We start from the raw sequence: 16,648 nt of genomic DNA on the forward strand, positions 1-16,648 counted from the left end.
AAAATGCTATTCTTCTTTGTTAACCAGTCACTAGCAAAAGAAAAATATTTATGTTGCAGTTTCCAAACTATGTCCAGGATTCAGATTTAAAACATGCATTTTAAATTAAGTCAGCAAAAGAATACACAGGAAGGAAAAGAGTAAATCTCTTCTCCAAAGAAGATTACCAGATATTTAGGAAAACAGAATATATATATATATATATATAGTCAGAAAGTGCAAACAAAGCAATCTAAGAGGTCACTGAAGATCAAAGAGATCTACTATACAGAAGGATGGGACATTTCCAGTTAATTATTTGCCAAATATCCAGTTTACTTACTTGGCTTTATCCATATAATTGGCATTGCATCAAAGAGTATTTTAGGATATTGTTCAGCTAGAAGTCCTCTGATGAAAGAAAAAAAATGAACAGTGAGAAACAAATGTACACAACACACATAATACTGGCATAGATATTAAGGAAGCTCTGAAAAAGAAAGTGTAATAGAAATAAGAGGGTAGAAAAAGTGTTGTGAAGAAAGGAAGATGGAAGTTAAAAGATAGCAGAAACCTGAACTTCCAAAAACAATTGCTCCAAAATAGTTTTCTGGGTGCTCTAATGAGTTAATGAAGCTTCTAAATTCAATTAATTGTGTGTCTTCCATTCTAGTTGTTAGAAAAAAAGGTTCCAGTTGGTGAAGCTCCAAGTAGTGTTAGATGGAAATTCAGATTAATGTCTTCATAAAGCGAGACTTTAAAGTAGTAGCAGAACCTCTGGACCACAAACCTACTAAAGGCCCAGCAAGGGTCCCAATTAGGCCTGTGAGAACATTTCCTGTAACCATATTCTCTAGTCCCATATAGGATTTCACATGGCCCCTTTGAAGGCATCATGACTGGTGCTGACAGTGAGCCCCTTTGAAGTTGTCAATTTGAGGGCATGATTTTAATTCAAACTGCATCTGCAACAGGACCAGCCCACCCATGAGGGAAGGTAAAGCAACTGCCTCAGGTGTCAGGATCCATAGGGGCAGCAGATCCCAATGTAGATTTTTACTCCCCTCCTTGTTCCTGATTGAGATCTTCACTCATCCCTTCTTTGCCAGTGGAAGGGTGGTGGTGCCATTTTGTGGTTTACTTCAGCTGTCAAAATGTCTTGGGCTGGCCCTAACCTACAAAAAGACATTTTTCTTCTGGAGACAGTTTTGCTAGATGCTTGGCTGCATCTGCAGATGGACAAAGGAGAGCTTGCTGTCATTGCCAATGAGCTGATCATCACCGACAGCAAGCCCTTGTGTAGCAGTTAAAATGCTGGATTACAACCTGGGACACCAGGGTTCATATCCCTATGTACCAATGATCCATACTGGGTAACCTTGGGCTAATCATTGTCTCTCAGCCTAGCCTACTTCACAGGGAAAGAGGGGAATATGTATGCTGCCTTAAGCTCATTGGAGGAATGATGGGATATAAATCTAATAATAAAAAAACATAATATTGATATCACTCAACAGACAAGTGAGTGGCCCCACCCACCACTGAAAAGTGGCCCATAGAGGATAGGACAGTTCTGCCATCTGGTGCTCAGGCTGAAAAAGGACACCCTCTGCCATTTTAAAAATAACTTAAAATCATGATTTGATATTGTAACATGCTGTAGGAATACTACTGTTGTTGAGAATGTTTTCAAATATTTCAAGCAGAAGTTTGTCTTCAAATCAATATAGCAAATAATACATGACTATATTTATAAAAAGTGTTTCGATGGCTAGAACAAATACATTCATATTGTTTTTCTTTTTTAAAAAAATAATATTTATTAAAAGTTTCAGAATTACAGAAAAGAAGAAAAAATAGGAAACAACACTACAATACATAAAAAAGAAGAAAAAAAATAACAAAGCATAAAAAGCAATACAACAATACACCAAAAAGAAAAGAAAAAACACATATCCCATATTACGTATCTTTAACTTCCATTTGCTTGTTTCATTGACCTCCTCACACCTCCCTTGTGTATTCTAGTTTAATTAGTTATTTCAGCAAATTCTTTCCATCTTTCTCAATTTTTATAGAATAATTTATCTTAACAATTTAACCTATTAATTAACTCAACAAATCCTTTCCATCTTTTCCCATATTCTGTTATTCAAATTGCCTTGATTTATTTAACCTTATCTTACCGTAAAATACCTTAGAGCTTGAAACTTAATACTCAATTATATATAACTCCTTATATCATTTCTACTAAAGCCATATAGTTTCATTCCAACATTTTCCCTAATATTCATTAATTTTAGGCTAATTCCCTAAATAAACATTTTTCTTTATAAATTTTATTCCAATCTTCATCCAACGTCTCTTCTTCCTGGTCTCGGGTCATGTCAGTCCTTACTGTCCATTTCATCTAGTCCATCAACCTGGTAATCTTATGTCCGAGGCTCAAAAGTCTCTTCCATGTCCCTTCTGCAGATCTTCTTCTTGTTTATACCTGCACTTTTCCTTGTCTTTTGTTGGTCTCTTTCTTAATTTCTTTCCTTTCTCATTGAGGAGTAGGTCTCTGGGAGGTTCCAGCCCAAAATTATCTCCTTCTCCCTTCATCAAACCAGCCCATTCCCCACAGTCCCACTCCCCACAGTCATCAATGTAATCCAAAAAATATTTAAGAGCATATTTCAAAGTCCCTCCGAAGTTAAGAACTTCCTCAGCTCCAGACTCCCCCTGGCCCACTCCAACTTCAATCTTCAAAAACAGCGGCTTATGCTCCTGCAGGGCCTCAGATCTCTCCATTTGTATTATTTGAGGTGCAACTGCAACCTCCTCCATTATCTTCTGCACTTGCCCAATCAGTACAGGTTCCTGAGTTGGTCCCTGAATGGTTTCTATATCAATATTCCCTGTTTGTCCACAGTTATTGACCACAACAGTCATCAAATCCGTTTTCTCATTCATCAAATCCATCTTCTCATGCATCTGTTCCAACAAAGCACTTGTCTTGCATAAAGCAAGCACCAAAACTTCCTCCCAGCTCATTTTTATTCAAGGTCAAAAGGACTGGTCCCATGATCTTAATCTCACAGCTGTAGAGTGCTCAAGTAGACTGCAGCAACAATTTAACAAGCTCCCTCTAGAGGAGACAATTTCTATTTGTATCCATCTTTTTAAGGCAAGTCCAACAAAGGAAAATTACTTTCATTTTTCAGATATTTTGTTTCTTTAGAATGCAAAAGGCAACATTGGAATCAGTTTATTTCTCTTCTTTAGCTATCTGTCAAAGTATTCCATTCACAGTCAGTGAACCTCTCCAACAATTTCTGTCTCTGACACCCCGTTCCCAGGTTTGAGACGGTGGAGACTTATCTTTCTTCACTCCCTCTCCTGCAGGCTTAAACAAAGTCTCCTTTCTCCTGCTTCCAAGGGGGTTTTAGTGGTTATAAATGAAGGAAATTTGGACTTTTTTAACGACTTTCCAGACTTCAGCTTACAAGGTTTTTGCTTCAGTCTATATACAAAAAGCGGAAGGCGGACTTCCTGTTTTGAACCTTCCTGCTTCGGTGCCAAATTAGGATATTTCTTGATCCAATTTTCCATTTCTACTCACGGGTACTTGTTTTAAATCCAATTGTCCACAGGAAAAAGTCAGCGCTCTCCGGCAATGGCTGTGCGGCTTCACTCTGTGAAAGTAGCAATCAGTTCGCAGCACCGTGCCGCTCACCCCACTTCACTCCAGAACCCCAAAATGGGGTTCCCCGTGAGTAGGGGAGGCGCTCCTGGTACCCTGCCGAACCCCACATTCCCAGGCTCCCTCCGCCTGGGATTTCTAGCGGGTCCCCACCTTCGCTGCGGCGGGAAGACCCAGTTTCCCCGGAGCCAGTTCCTCCGATCGGAGGAACTCCGCCATTCGCCGATGGCACTAACCCGGAAGTCCCCATATTGTTTTTCAATCTCATTTGATAGAGGAAAGTACTGTAGTCTTAAAATATTATTTCAATATTAAAAATATGTCAAGATATTAAAAGAAATTAAATATTAGCATGCATGAAGGACATGGGAAAGCACTTTAACACATGCCAATTAACTGCACATTTACTGAATTACTAACTTCTTTCTGTCCCAGCGGGCTCCATCTAAAAACAATCCATGAATATAAACACCATCTTCTGGAGCAACTTTAGAAGTGTCCTTAGGAATAACCTAAACAAAACAGAAATACATTTTCAAAGAATAAATAAAGTTACAGTTCCATTTTTTTAATCCTGCTTTGTTTTTTTCAAATGGTTTGTGGTATTGATGGTGGTGTTAGAAACACTATTTTGGCACCAAACTTTCCAACACAGACAGCCAAAGCATGAGGGGCTTTTCAGTGCTCCTATGCCTTTAATTTAAAATTTCCTATTTGCAGGCCCTACCCATCTCCTGCTTCTTGTTGACAATGGCTGAAAGAGTGGCATCTTACTTGCCCCAAACAGTCTTGCAATTTATACCTCTTTTAAAACAAATTTTGCTATACAGGCATTGACTGCATTGAGAGACAAAAGTGTGCACTAAGGCACAGGGAGGATCTGATTCAGGAACAGGCAGGCAAGTCTCTGTAGGGCCACAGGGTCATAACATGGGCTAAGATGGGCTGGTTTTGGAGCAGGCAGAGGAGAAAACCAGATGTGGCATGACAGAGCAAGTTTCAATACTGTTCAGCAGCTACTCCCAGCAATGAGCTGCTCGGTCTCTGAGGCAAAGATTTGGGGGGTCTGGACTAGCCTATGGAGTTAGCTGACAACATTCAAACCATCTGGTACTGCAACTTAGAAGGTACCCTTGACTCACAAAACTTCGTCACAAAGAGTCGCACACAACTAAACGACTAAACAACAACTTACTTGTGAGTAACCCTTGTGGAAGGATCTTGGTTACAGAAAAGGGCACTGCTGGATAAAACAGCACTATATTAAGTGCTTTGTTTTAATTCCACTTCCAGCTACCGTATTTTTCGCCCTATAGGACACACTTTTTCCCCTCCAAAAATGAAGGGGAAATCTGGGTGCGTCCTATGGGGCGAATGCAGGCTTTCGCTGAAGCTTGGAGAGCGAGAGGGGTCAGTGCGCACCGACCCCTCTCGCTCTCCAGGCTTCAGGAAGACACCCGCAGCCTAGGCAGCCCTGCGGGAGTTCCCGCAGGGCCGTCTAGGCTGCGGATAGCAGACTGCTTCCCGGAGCGCCGGGCGTGCTGAAAGCAGAGCGCCCGGCGCTTCGGGAACACATCCGCAGCCTAGGCAGCCCTGCGGGAACTCCTAGCAGCCTGCCGCCCAGTGCATGGGGCACCCTGAAGCAGAGCGCCCCGCGCCGGGCAGACATCCGCAGCGTGGGGAGCCCTGCGGGAGTTCCCCACAGGGCTCCCCACGCTGCAGATAGCAGCCTGCCGCCCCGCACGCCAGACAGACATCCACAGCGTGGGGAGCCCTGCGGGAGTTCCCGCAGGGCTCCCTACGCTGCGGATAGCAGCGCGCCGGGCTGACATCGGCCAGCCCCACAAGCTCGGGGGACAGCAGGGAGGCGCAGCGCCGCCATCCCGCTGTTCCTCGACCTGGTTTGGTTTCCCCAACCTGGTTTTGGGGGGGAAATAAAGGGGGGGAAATCCCCTTTATTTCCCCCCAAAAAAACTAGGTGCGTCCTATGGGACGAAAAATACGGTAATTATGGAAAAGCAACCTCCTATAACAGCATTAAAGTGCTCTAGTGTGGAAGTAAGCACGATTGGTTCTGAATGTCCCCTTAACTTCAAAAGTTGTAGACCACTTGGCCTGGCAACTGCTTGAGAAATATAAGCCAAAGTCCCCTTGGGCATGTGAAATTAGTTTTCTTTGGATCTGTCTCAGCCATATTACTATATTTCTTTGGATCTGTGTCAGCTATATTACTGAACAAGTGCTTGACTTCACACAACAAAAGAGGAACAGGTATAAAACCCTTTACAGCATATGAACACCAAAGATTAGTAGCAAGCTGTATCCAATCTGAAAAATGTGGCTTAAGCAGCTTGTTATACCTGAAATTCATATCCAAGTAGATCAATAGGAACAGTGTATTTTCGTGCATAGTTCTGCATCGCTCCAGTTAAAAATGCTTGCGTGAAGAAGAACCCTGACAGCCAAAAGACACAGGGCTTTCCAGATTCATACCATTCCTTAGAAGAAGAACAGGAGATTAACATACTGGCTATAGATGTATCATATTTTACAAACATGTAAGTAAATTATGCTGGTAAAAAACTCCTTTACTGACAAGATTTCCAAAATACATTCCAAATGTTATGATTATTTCTTATTAAACTAATTCATCTATTAGAAATTTACAGTATTTAGTAACACAATACTTCTTGCTTTACCTGTAAGAATTTCAGCCTTTCTAGGAAATCAAGGATATAACTTCCCAGTGGTTTCAGACTTGGGTATGAACGCTTAGCCCAGTTCTCAGCAACTTTTCCAACGAGGAGACTGCCACAAAGAGCTTCCAGTTCAGAATCCATCACAACCAGTCCCTTAATGGCTTTCTTCAAGTTCACCAAAGTTGTACGTATGGTTCGTATTAAACTAAATATGCAGAAACACAAACACAGACATACAGTGGTGCCCCGCAAGACGAATGCCTCGCAAGACGAAAAACTCGCTAGACAAAAGAGTTTTCCGTTTTTGAGCTGCTTCGCAAGACGAATTTCCCTATGGGCTTGCTTCGCAAGACGAAAACGTCTTGCAAGTTTGTTTCCTTTTTCTTAACACCGTTAATACAGTTGCGACTTGACTTCGAGGAGCAACTCATAGAACGCAGTGTACATAGTAGCCTTTTTTGAGGTTTTTAAAGACTTTGGTGATTTTTGAAGCTTTTCCAAAACTTCTTTTGCAGCCATTTGGTAAGTTAAGCTTTTAAAACTTTTTTTGGGGGGGTTGGATTTGGGGTTGGGGTGTTTGGAATTCAAGGACTTGGTGTTGGGAAGGGGTTTGCAAGAATCTGGAAGCTTGTATGTTTTTTTTCTGCATTTTTATGATTTTCTGTGACCATTGGGCCACTCTGCTGTTTTTTTAAAAAAAAAATCTGGATTTGAATTTCTGTGTGCTAGGTGGCTGGGGGAACAGTTGGGGAGGGGTTTGCAAGAATCTGGAAGCTTGCGTTTCCCCCCCTGCATTTTTATGATTTTCTGTGACCATTGGGCCACTCTGCTGTTTTTTTAAAAAAATTCTGGATTTGAATTTCTGTGTGCTGGGTGGCTGGGGGAACAGTTGGGGAGGGGTTTGCAAGAATCTGGAAGCTTGTGGTTTTTTTCTGCATTTTTATGATTTTCTGTGACCATTGGGCCACTCTGCTGTTTTTTTTAAAAAAATCTGGGTTTGAATTTTGAAATGCTCTTTACAGTATGTGTGACTTTAAAGAGCACTTAATAAACTCTTGTACCAAATTTGGCTTTGTTTGGACTTTTTTTTGACCATAGGAACGCATTAATTGATTTTCAATGCATTCCTATGGGAAACCGTGCTTCGCAAGACGAAAAATTCGCTAGACGAAAAAATTCACGGAACGAATTAATTTCGTCTTGCCAGGCACCACTGTATCACTAAAATTACCAGTTATAAATGGCCTGCAAATGTTGTATCCACTAATTTAAAAAATGATACTACAATGTTATGATGGCTGTACTACAAAATCAACTGTTTCTAGTGTAAGATTACATGAATTAATGAAATCCATGGGAGTTTAATATATTTAAAAAAATAATGCTGTAAAATATAAGTATAGAAAATAATTCCCCTTACTTGTTAAAGCGCTCCATTTCTTGTACTAGCACAGTATTCATACTTTCTTCATATCTCACAGGATACTTGAGAAGTGCAGCTTCAATATCATAATCACTTGGAAGCTAGAAATGTTGACATATTTGTTTCCATTTTGACAAATGTAAATAAGTAAATAGGTTTTCATTTATTAATTCTGTGATAACATAATAAATTGACATGCTCATGCTGAATGAATGATGGTCAAATTCTTATTGCCAACAATATCACCACTACCTCTTTGTGTGCTTTCTAGATAATTCTGTGCTGTCATATAATTCAGATGGGAACTGAAGGTGGCTTTTTAGGGACCACAGCGCAACTCAATAAATCATTACCAAATGAATCTTCACTAGTTCGAACTTTGCAATGAAAAAAGTATTAACAGGAATATTTAACTGGCTCAGACCTGGTAAAGCTGGCTATGTCTATACCAGTTGTTTTCCTAAGGTAATCCCCTAGGCCACAATAGTAATAGGTAGTGCAGTTTGCATCTGAACCCCAACCCATGTATTTGAGTAGGGCTCCTCTTTGGTTTTGTTCTAAGGAAATCTATTTCTTTGTGAAATAAATTAACTTTCATACAATGTCCCTTACAATGTTTGGACAGACACTGCAAAGGAAGTACCCTCTTTAGGCTTGCCACTTTTTTGTGGGTAAACTGTTGCTGTCTGAAATGGCAAGGTGATATACCCACTCATATGTAAACGGTTCTTGTGACATTTACAACTGACTTTTTGACATATGTAGTGCAAATACACAAACAAGCAACACAGGCGAATGAGACAGTGAGGCACAGATTAATATTGCTGTGACTAATGCTGTAGTTTTACTCTTTTTAAGTCTCATTGTTGATGGGGCAATATGAACACAATGAACATGTGGTGGTTTCAGGAATCCTAACCAGGTTCCAGTGTGGGGCTGAAACCTGATGGTGACTGAAACAGAAAAGTAGCACTTTTCTGAAGTTATAGATTTGAAGGATGAAACTGATCTTGCTATGAATCTCATACTATGTGCTTGCTTCAGTACTCCTAAAACGCATGATCAATTTCAGCATTGGTACCAATACAAAATATATCACAAAGTCTCCCCCTTCTGCAAAGAAAACTCATTGTGTAAGGAAGGGCCTGTGCTTGTAGAGCATGAAATTTCTCTAGGAAAGACTAAATACCTTGCTCAGGATGTCATCTGCAATTTCATACAAAGCAGTGTCACCACCACCTGAAGACCCTCCTTGATGGCTTCCTCCTTGTGTCAGGATCAGAGATTCAAAGAGGATTTTTGTTTGCTGGAGATCCTTTGAGATATCTACATTATCATGCAATCCAAACACTTCTGGCTGCTGACTGAAAGGGAGATTCTAGGACAAACCACATGAAGTTCATTATAGACTGGATGGCTACTAAGTATTTCAGAAAGAGTCCCTTTAAGTCAAGGACAGGGAACATCAAGACTGGGGGCTTAGTTAGGCCTGCCAGACCTCCCCATTTGGCTCACTAAGTCATTGTGACCAATCCACACTCACCTGACAATCACCTGATGTCATATATCAGTTGTGGGTAGTTAAATGTCGGCTGAACTGGGCCAAAAGGGGTTTCTTAGTACTGCCCATCAGCTAATAGGGATTCAGAAGCCCCTTGCAGAGTTTCAAAGACTACACACACTTGGATTCTGAACCTCCAATGATTAGCTGATTGACCAGGATTCTGAAGTTCCAAAGATCAACTGAGCACCAGGACTTCAAAAGGCCACACCAGACTCCTTGCAAGCCCCTTGCTCAGAGCCCTGCACAGCACTTTGAAGTCGCAAGGATAAGGCAATTGTTGAGGCTTCAAAGTGTCACCTCACCTAACATCAGTGTGACCTTAAATTTGGCCCACAGGAGTTTGGGAGATAAAGATCTGTCCCACAAGTCTCATTCCCTACCCCTATTTTAAGTAAAGTTGGTATATGACCCAAGTACAGAGAAACAAGACAGTACCTTAATAAATTCAATGTAGTCATCATAGGTACCCCGCGGTGGGGCATAGTAACTGCCACTAGGAGAAAAGAAATACTGAGGATTTTCAACTATTTCTGGGTTGTAAAAGTCAGCAAGCATAGTTAGTAGTAGGCGTCTGTCCCAGTCATCTGTCACTCGCCCTCCGTAGTTGCATTCACCCGTAAGGTAAGTTATTGCTTCAAATGGAACATGTTCATATTCATTTATAAATAACTGAAATTGGGGGGAAAATAGTGTGTTTAAACAACTTTGCACTATGATATGGCTTGCTCATAATACAACAGATAAGCAAAGTTTGGGCAATATCGATGAATTTATTCAACTGAAAGCATTCTATGCATATCACATTTTATCAATATTACTGGTTATTTCCAATGCTAGTTCTGTTCAGAGCAGATCCACTGAAGTGAGTGGACCCAAGTTAAACCTGTTCATGAATTTGCATTTTTAAGTAGGTCTAGCATTGGATGAAACCCTGCATATAATATATAAATTTTGTAAACCACATTGAATTTAGATTTTCAAAATAATTCAATTAGTTTATTTAAATAACCATTGCTGAACATATGAATGAAGTGGCATAGGGAGCTTTTGAAATTACTGTTACAAGCATCCAGGCTATACATGACATAATACCTTACATTCTTATTTGCTCTAATTTACGGATGGTTTGCATGATGAAAAGGGGCATAATTCATATATGAACTCTTTGATCAAAATCTAGTATTTGAATAACTTTAACATAGCATATCTAACTGCTGATTAGCCAATTGCTAAAGGCTTGTTTCAGCATACAGAAACCATAGTCTGCAGCTACAGATTAAGCAACATCCTATTATTTGGCAAGTGTACTTGTCAAAGACCTTTTTTTTTAACTAACAAACAAAAAAGCAAATCTTGAACACGGTTCTAGCTAACACTGGGTCTGGTATTGCTTTTTGAGATCCTTCAGGATCTTTCATAAGGAACAGCTGTCACCTTTTTTGCACAAACCACCCCAAATTCCTTTACACAGTGGTGCTGTGTTACACAGAACTTGCCAGACATCACCAAATTGCTGTTGACAACAAGTCTTGGTACTTGTGCAAAACGTCAGATGAACACTTGTACCATCATTGGGACCCTGATGCACAAGTGAAACCTATTTACGATTCTTTACCAAGGCCTAGATGTGCTGCAGAAGGAATGAATGTCTTTACCTGAAGCTGTCTTACACTGATACGCAAGTCTGATTCATTAAATCCATATGGAATATTCCATCCAAGAGGCCCAAATTTCTTCCTCTCCTGAACAAGAGCATGAAAGAAACAAACTCCAAAGAGCAGTTTCTCCCATCTCTTAGGAAATAAAAACAAATGGAAATAGGACAATGTAAGCAAAGCTGAAGAAAGTATATCAATCTATATACATGTATATTACTAGATATATTAGGATAAATATATATACTCTAGGATTGCCATGCATCCAAAATGTCCCGGACACAGCCGAAATTCTGCCGTCGGGAACAGTGTCTCAGCAGAAATTGCTGAAATGTCTGGGGAATTCTGGATGTATGGCAACCCATGCCAGCAATGTCAGCAATTTCCCTTAAAAATAGCTCAAAAACTTCCTCCCCCCCCTTTTTTTTTTAGATAGCTCAACAACTTTTGTGTCTGGATTTTCACCTTTTGAAATACAGCAACCCTAATATACTAAATGATATCACTCATTATCCTGAATGATACTGATACATCTCAGGAGTCCCAATACAGTCAGTAAGTCCATACCTAAGTGGATATCTTTATTTTTCTCAGGCTGCATCCACTAAACATCCTTTAACCTCCGGAACTTCAATTGCCTATGTCCCCCCCCCCCCCCCGTTTCCAAGTTCCTAGAGTTCCTTTGACCCTCCCCTGAGCATAATTTCATGGGCAGAACATCCCCTTTAACTTTTGACTTTCAGTTTTTGACTCTCCTATGCAGGAGAGCTTTTAAAGCAGAAATCAACCATTGTACAATGCAACATGGCTGAAAGTTCTATTCCTTCACAGATACTCAAAAATCAAAATTAATTTTTCTTTATTGTGATTAGTATTTTGCACTATATTCAGTGATAATAAAATGGGGTGGTGGTATTATTGCTGCCCTGATCTATTTGAAAGAAGGATGAGATAGGCCTCCTCCTCCTCATTTTTTAAGTAGAAGGCAGCTAAATTATTTGTCTAGCAGAGGGAGAATATATGCTAACAGGTAGATGATAGAAAATACGTGGACAGAAGCTATTGTAAAACAAACTATGGCAAATACAGGCACCATACATCCATGCAAAATATAGGTCTATACTGTACAGTTGACTTGCAACTTGCACACATTTCACTTGTGTGATCACAGCTTCACGTGCTTGGCAACTGGCCAACTGATATTGCACAAAATAAATGCACGCAAGCCTTAAATGCTCTTTTCCAGGGCTGGAAACAGTTTTCAGACTTGCTTATTCAAATCTGGGAAGGTCTCTTGTGGGTTTTGGGAGGCTCCCATGAGATCATGCAGGAGCCTCTCAGAGCCCCCTGAGCAAGGCTGCTCAATGTGCTGGCTTCAGAAAGAAAGGGATAGTTGCATGGGGAAAGTTCCAGCATGGTTTTGCGTATACAGTCGTACCTTGGAAGTCAAATGGAATCAGTTCCGGAAGTCTATTCGACTTCCAAAATGTTCCCAAGGTGTGGCTTCTGATTGGCTGCAGGAAGCTCCTGCACCCAATCGGAAGCTGCAGAAACTGTGTTGGACATTTGGGTTCCAAAGAACGTTCGCAAACCGGAACACTCACTTCCAGGTTTGAGGCATTTGGGAGTCAAAACGTTTAACTTGTAAGGCATTTGACTTCCGAGGTACGACTGTACAGGGTTTCAGCTTTATGTGCAATCCCCTCAAATGTAACTCCCACAAAAGATGCAACCCTGCTGTACTTTGAACCTTAAAGTTAAAGGTCATACTGAAGACAACAATCTTGAGCAAGCAAAACTACCAAGAAGTTTTGTGGATACTTAACAAGTTAACAACTTCTGAGAGAAAATTTACCTGTTCCTTTCCAGGGCACCCAGCAAAAAAGGCAGGATCAGAAAGAGGATCGGAGACGTAGGACTGAAGCAGGTTTAACCGAAGGCCTGTAGGAGGCTCGTTTGTCATCTTAACACCATTCTGTAAAATGGTTACTGGAAACTAGGAAAAACAAGTATGGCAACAGCACCGCATTAGGAGATTTCCATTTTTATTTATGATTTCTGTTCAATTATTTGGTATAGAAAGTGGTTCAAAACAAGAATGTAATATATTGTCATATAATTAATATTCCTATTCTTTTTGTGTCCTGATATCTCAGGCACAAGGGATCTTCAGATCAAGGGACAAAATAGGACTGCCTTGTGGACACAAGGCTGCATACAGACAGTATCAGATGTGTGTGGCAGATAAAGCTGCAGCTGCAAACAAACAATTGAGAACTTTAAAGTACACCAGGGGACAGGGAAACTCTGCCCCCCAGACTAAACCTGGTCTATGGGGCCTCCCAGTTTGGCCCAGGAGGCTATCATGGAGAAATCATGCCCCAAATGGGAAAGGGTGGGGCTGGGAAAGGGCGGGGCTTTAAATGGACTTCCCAAGCTTCCCCTTTCAACCTCTGATTGTTACATAACAACAGGCCTTGATAAGAGAATTTTATAAAGCAACATGTTCACCCTGTGTATCAAAGGGTGGTATTCAGTGCTAGTCCTACTCAAAGTAGACACACTGACTCAGATGGTGGTGTTAGAGAATCCTTCTCTTTAAAAAAGAGCTGAAAAACTTAGCAAAAGGCATGATCATTTACAGATTACACACCTCTTATTTAGTACAGAATATAAAACTATTTTATAAATACGTAGTTGACAAGACACTCACACAAATCGTCAAACAAGAGGAGCCAAGGTCACAGGACAAAGAGGTCACAGGACAAAGCAGATGAAGGCAGGAGATGGACTAAGTGAGGAAAGGAAGTAGCTGCAAATTCCTCAACTCTCATGCATTTCCTGCCTTGGACGCCAGGTGGAAATGAAGACCCATGGGACAGTTTGACACTCACGGAAAACCTATAACATGATTTTACAGGTTGTTACATCTCTCATTAATGGATCCTTGGGAAATAAAAGTACCTTGGGTGATGGATAGCTAGTCAGCCAGAGTCTGAAAGTGCCATTGCAAGTTTCAGGACTGAACTCTTCACAGATTTTCTCTAGCATTGGCATCCAGGAGACAGCAAGGTGGCAGTTTTGTAAGCAAACCCAAGTCCCTTCCTCCATTCCTGATCTAATCATTTTTGCCGCTATTGGTCCTTGTCCCTGTCCCAGAGATATGGACTGAAACTTGTTTCCAATCATATTTTTGTCATTTGCAAATTTCAGAAGACCTGTCATGAAAGGTGTTATATTTTATTCTGTGTTAAGTGGAAAAGGCGGAGTACAAAATGCAAAACTGAAGCTATTTGTATCATTTCATTTTCACTTATCAATGCAGATGACTAACAATCAGATTTGTGTAAAAAAAATTAAGTAATTTTTATTGATTTTAAAATATACACAGTTTCAAATTAATCTTTCAGAGACACATGCTGAATAAGAGCCTTAACTGGAAGACTGATTCAAAAGAAAAATGCACCACAAAATTTAACTTACTGGCCATAGGATCTGCTCCAGGAGACAAAACAAAGATGAGTGGGATTGTAGAATTTGAATCTAAGTAGCTTTTTGTTAGGTCAAATGGTGGTGGCTCAACAAATTTCTTTCCAAGTTTGTCAGTCACAAAGGTGGTTATAGCAGGTGAAATCTGTTTTAAAAGAAATCTTCAGCATAAAATAGGATTTTGTTGCAAAAAACATAAAATCTAGCTTGTTTCATCTAGGACCACTAAATGGTAACTATTTAGGGACTTTGAAGAAACAGAAATCTAAATCTTGTAGTCAATGACTGTAATACACACATAGGTAGACTCAGCTCATAGCTTAAGAGCAATCTTCGGAAATATTGTATATTGATTTTTGAACTATTTTATTGTCTTTTTATCTTTTTTGTGATTTGCTTTAATATTAACAATGTATATGTATTTTTTAGAGGTTGGATTAGAATAAAAACTTTTTTAAAATTAAAAAAAAAAAAAGAGCAATCTTCCTAAAGAAACTAATATTAAATTGATCTGAATATTTGAAATAGCCTTAAAGAAACCAATAATGCATTTATGTTTTATTTCATTTTTGAAATTACGTTCACGTATTTTACCTTGTCAGGTCTCAGGCATCGAAGAACAATCATCTTCTTTATTTCATTCAGGTTTGTATTCCATGGTTTTGGTAAGGGAACATTTTGGGGTTCTTTACTGTCATAGATTTTACGCCATTCTTTGAGTTCTTCAGCTATATGACTCCTACAGAAAGTGTAAACTAGAAATGCTTAGACTTCAGCTTTCTACTAGTAAGAGCTCTTCCAGATGTCAACCTTTTCTAGAGCTCATGGTGCTTGTGGGTGACCCACAAGGAGCGTGGGACCCCGTGGTAGCTTCAAAATTGCTCTAGGTCCTCAGGCACCCAGCACAGATTGCTGCAGTGGTGCCAGAAGTCCTATCATCATGCTTGTTGGGCAGCAGGCAGGCCAGAAGTGGGTGGTTCTACCTATGCCAAACCTCTTACATCTGTAGCCAATGAAGTTGTTGCCATGGACCAGTTGTCATGTCTTGCTTCATTGAATTTAGGTGGTCTATAGGGCAGGGGGGTTGCAATGGCAATATCACTACTGCACTAACGGTATGTACCATATTTTTCTGTCTATAAGACGCCCCCATGTATAAGACACCCTCTATTTTTGGGGACTCTGATTTAAGAAAAGGGGGAGAGATTTATGCATGTATAAGATGCCCCCAAATTCTGGACATTATTTTTTAGGAAAAAAACCTAGTCTTATACACGGAAAAATACTGTATATGGGGAGGGGCCCAGAGCAGGGTGCAGAAGTCCACTACTTGGTATTTGCTGGAGAGGGGCTCTAAGGTCACCTTATACTCACCTTGACTATAGGAAAGCCGCATCCTAGCACTCATTTCCCCCCTACATTTATTGGAGAGGGCTTGTACCCCAAGGAAACAAAACTAGTAATGTTACAGCAGATTTTCTGTTTTACCGTAGTCCTTTAAAAGCAGTCATATCACTTGCACGGCAGAGTTCATCCCAGCTTTTATCTTGTATCCAAGATGGATCTGGATTCTTGTATTTGCTCTTGAGGCCAACTCCTCCAGTTAATAAGAACATAAATTCTTGGTGCTCTATTTCTTTTTTAGCCCTATTTTAAAAAACAATGTTGTTTTAAGTCTCCACCATTATTCTAGTTTGAAATGCAATTATGTGACATAATCTTTTCTTTTATAAAACACACCACAGAATAATGTTCATGTATTGATTTATAAACTTTTGCTCCTGCAGTTAAAATGACATGCTGTTCTGGGCAACTGGAGCAGCGCTCATGTCCCACTTGTAACAAACTTACTACACATTTTATGACAGTCAGTGGTTCACTGGAAAGCATGCCTCCACCTGCTTTTATTCACTCCTACCTACACTTACTAATGCTCTTGTGTAGCATAGTTGGGTTGTACAGGGACTGGGGGAAGCACTCGTGCAATTTCACCAATAGGATCCAGTGGTGGAATTACAAGCTGGAACACCCCTGTCCAATTCAACAGTCAAGCACCCTCCAAGACTGAAGCAATGAAAGTGTCTATGGAAAAATGAAAGGAAACATGTGGACAGAAAAGAGGCAAAGAATTGAGAAATGAGACAATCTGACAAA

The 16,648-nt window shown here is 40.2% G+C and overlaps 1 protein-coding gene across 2 annotated transcripts in view; it reads right to left on the reverse strand.

Moving 5' to 3' along the window:
* DNAH12 (dynein axonemal heavy chain 12) overlaps positions 1-16,648 on the reverse strand; it is a 107,459-nt gene that overhangs the window by 2,789 nt on the left and 88,022 nt on the right. For both annotated transcript variants that reach the window (XM_082209107.1, XM_082209106.1), the window contains 13 exons: positions 15,983-16,141; positions 15,089-15,233; positions 14,489-14,639; positions 13,970-14,223; positions 12,861-13,001; positions 11,006-11,143; positions 9,786-10,019; positions 8,976-9,164; positions 7,784-7,887; positions 6,364-6,568; positions 6,025-6,162; positions 4,085-4,176; positions 323-390 (listed from right to left, as the gene is read on the reverse strand). In XM_082209107.1, coding sequence (XP_082065233.1) covers positions 323-390; positions 4,085-4,176; positions 6,025-6,162; positions 6,364-6,568; positions 7,784-7,887; positions 8,976-9,164; positions 9,786-10,019; positions 11,006-11,143; positions 12,861-13,001; positions 13,970-14,223; positions 14,489-14,639; positions 15,089-15,233; positions 15,983-16,141 — 2,018 coding nt within the window. The remainder of the gene's footprint in view (positions 1-322; positions 391-4,084; positions 4,177-6,024; positions 6,163-6,363; positions 6,569-7,783; positions 7,888-8,975; positions 9,165-9,785; positions 10,020-11,005; positions 11,144-12,860; positions 13,002-13,969; positions 14,224-14,488; positions 14,640-15,088; positions 15,234-15,982; positions 16,142-16,648) is intronic.

Source organism: Podarcis vaucheri (genome assembly GCF_965113315.1).
Source record: "Podarcis vaucheri genome assembly, chromosome: 2".
NCBI lineage: Eukaryota > Metazoa > Chordata > Lepidosauria > Squamata > Lacertidae > Podarcis > Podarcis vaucheri.